Raw genomic sequence first — 2113 nt, forward strand, 5'->3', positions numbered from 1 at the left:
GGGAAAGAGGGAAAATATGATATAAACTATATCTTGTTACTGACTTCATTATTTCATTTGTCTGTTGCACTTGGTACACTGCAGCATTTATTAATGAAATGTGTATACGGAGAGGAACAATTCTGCATTTCTGTCTACTTTTCTCCTTTTTCCCTTAGGTAAGAGATACTGTCATCAAACATTTCAATTAAAAATGTGACTTCCCTTTTAGTCCTTAGCCAAAAGTATTCACTCATTCATTTTAGAAATATTTATTGAGCACTTAATAAGTACCACTGTTGTGCTAGGCCATAGGGATGTAGAGTGAATAGAACGGGGCCCCTGTTCTCAAAAAGTTCACAGTCCAGTCCAGTGAGCTGTTTGCAGTCCCAAATATTCTGATTTAATATCTCTGGATGACGCCTGATCATCTGCATTTCTAAAACATTCCAGAGGTGATTCTCATGCACAGCCAAGGTTGAGAAGTGGCCTAGAATTATATGAACATCTTGCATAGCACCTTTCTTGTTAAAAATCCCCTGGAGTAATACGCAGGTAGAATTAGGTGGCTGCTATTGTCACTTAAATCCAGCTTCCATTTCCTCTTTGGAAGACTCAGTCTCAAGATAGGCAGAATTGGCTCTTATGGTACCATGACCATGCAATGTGTTGCCTAAAATGGGACAGCACTGAGGCTCTTTTGGTAATTCTGATGGGAAATGGGCATAAAACAAACCAGGACAATTGTAAAGATCAAGGTACAGTCTATACACAGAATAATTTACACAGGTTTAAGAAGTCTTAAGCAGAAGAGCACCACATAAACACATATACATTAAACCAGACCCCATGGCTGCCTGAAAAGCTACATGCCAAAACATGTTCAATACAGGTATAATATAAATTTTAACAATTGCTTCTAAAGGACATAGGAATTAACTTTGTTAGTGTAGAATAGATAAGGTCAATTTATATATCTTTTTCTAAGAAAACTTTTTTTCTGTTGTTGATATTTTCATGAAGGCTACTCTGACACAAATGGTATGTTTTCTTAATAAAACTGGTAAGATACTTACTAGTGTGGAATCTGTGGTGACTGCTTCTCCTGATTAAATATTCTTTGTATACTTAAATTTCTTTTCCCTTATTGCTTTTAGACTCCCTGTTTTCTTTCCCCCTAAAAACCCCAAGGTCTGACATGTAATTCACTACATAATGTCTCAGGTCAAAGAATCTGATGCTATATTGAGTATATTCCTACTGGCAACTTACGGAGGGAGGCCGTGGGTATGTATCGTAGGGGGGTGGAGGGCTGTCCTGTTTGGGTGTTGATGGAGTATCTGCTTCTTCCTTGTCACTCTCACTCCAGTAATCTGAAAATTCACACACATGGATACATCAACATTCCATTAAAAGTTTCTAGCTGTATTTTCAGGAACACACACTACCAGCTAACAAAAGGAAGTTTAAATTCCATTCCGACACCCTGCTCCCCAGCACTCGCTACTCCAGGCCCACCAACTTTTATTTTCGGTTGGGTTTTGAGGAGGAAGGAAGAGTACAATCACCTAATTCCAACCTCCTTTTAAAGCAAGCAATTACACATAGCCTCAATTTTAGGTATGGCAATATGCCTCCAGTGGGGTGCTGGAGCTGACTTGTCACAGCTTGAGAAGGCTGATTATTAAATTTTCGGGAATTCTGCCAATGGTTGATATTGCATTCGGAGTTCAGAATCAGCCGTGGTGGGAGTATTTATACCATGGAAATTGGCAAACACTACAAATTAAATTTTGCTCTGTTGTTGTCATCGTCAAAAAAAAAAGGAGTTAAGACAAAGACACTGCATAAGTCAAATACGGTTTAGGGTATTTTAGATTCCAGACCAAATTACTTAAAGCTTCAATTAACGAATGATGTCACATGATGCCTCTTAAAGGTGTATCATTTTATCCTAAAGATGAACACTCAAAGAAGAAATACATAGGTTGCTGTAGATCTCTACAGGTATAAACAGCTTCAAAAATAATGTTCTCGGGCTTCCCTGGTGGCGCAGTGGTTGAGAGTCCGCCTGCCGATGCAGGGGACGCGGGTTCATGCCCCGGTCCGGGAGGATCCCCACGTGCCGCGGAGC

The 2113-nt window shown here is 39.6% G+C and overlaps 1 protein-coding gene across 3 annotated transcripts in view; it reads right to left on the bottom strand.

Annotated features, from left to right (window-relative positions):
- The window catches only part of CNKSR2 (connector enhancer of kinase suppressor of Ras 2), a 258846-nt gene that overhangs the window by 42813 nt on the left and 213920 nt on the right, over nt 1-2113 (bottom strand). For all 3 annotated transcript variants that reach the window (XM_007469301.1, XM_007469302.1, XM_007469303.1), the window contains one exon: nt 1252-1352. In XM_007469301.1, coding sequence (XP_007469363.1) covers nt 1252-1352 — 101 coding nt within the window. The remainder of the gene's footprint in view (nt 1-1251; nt 1353-2113) is intronic.

Source organism: Lipotes vexillifer, unplaced genomic scaffold, assembly GCF_000442215.2.
Source record: "Lipotes vexillifer unplaced genomic scaffold, Lipotes_vexillifer_v1.1 scaffold1442, whole genome shotgun sequence".
In the NCBI taxonomy this organism is placed as follows: domain Eukaryota; kingdom Metazoa; phylum Chordata; class Mammalia; order Artiodactyla; family Lipotidae; genus Lipotes; species Lipotes vexillifer.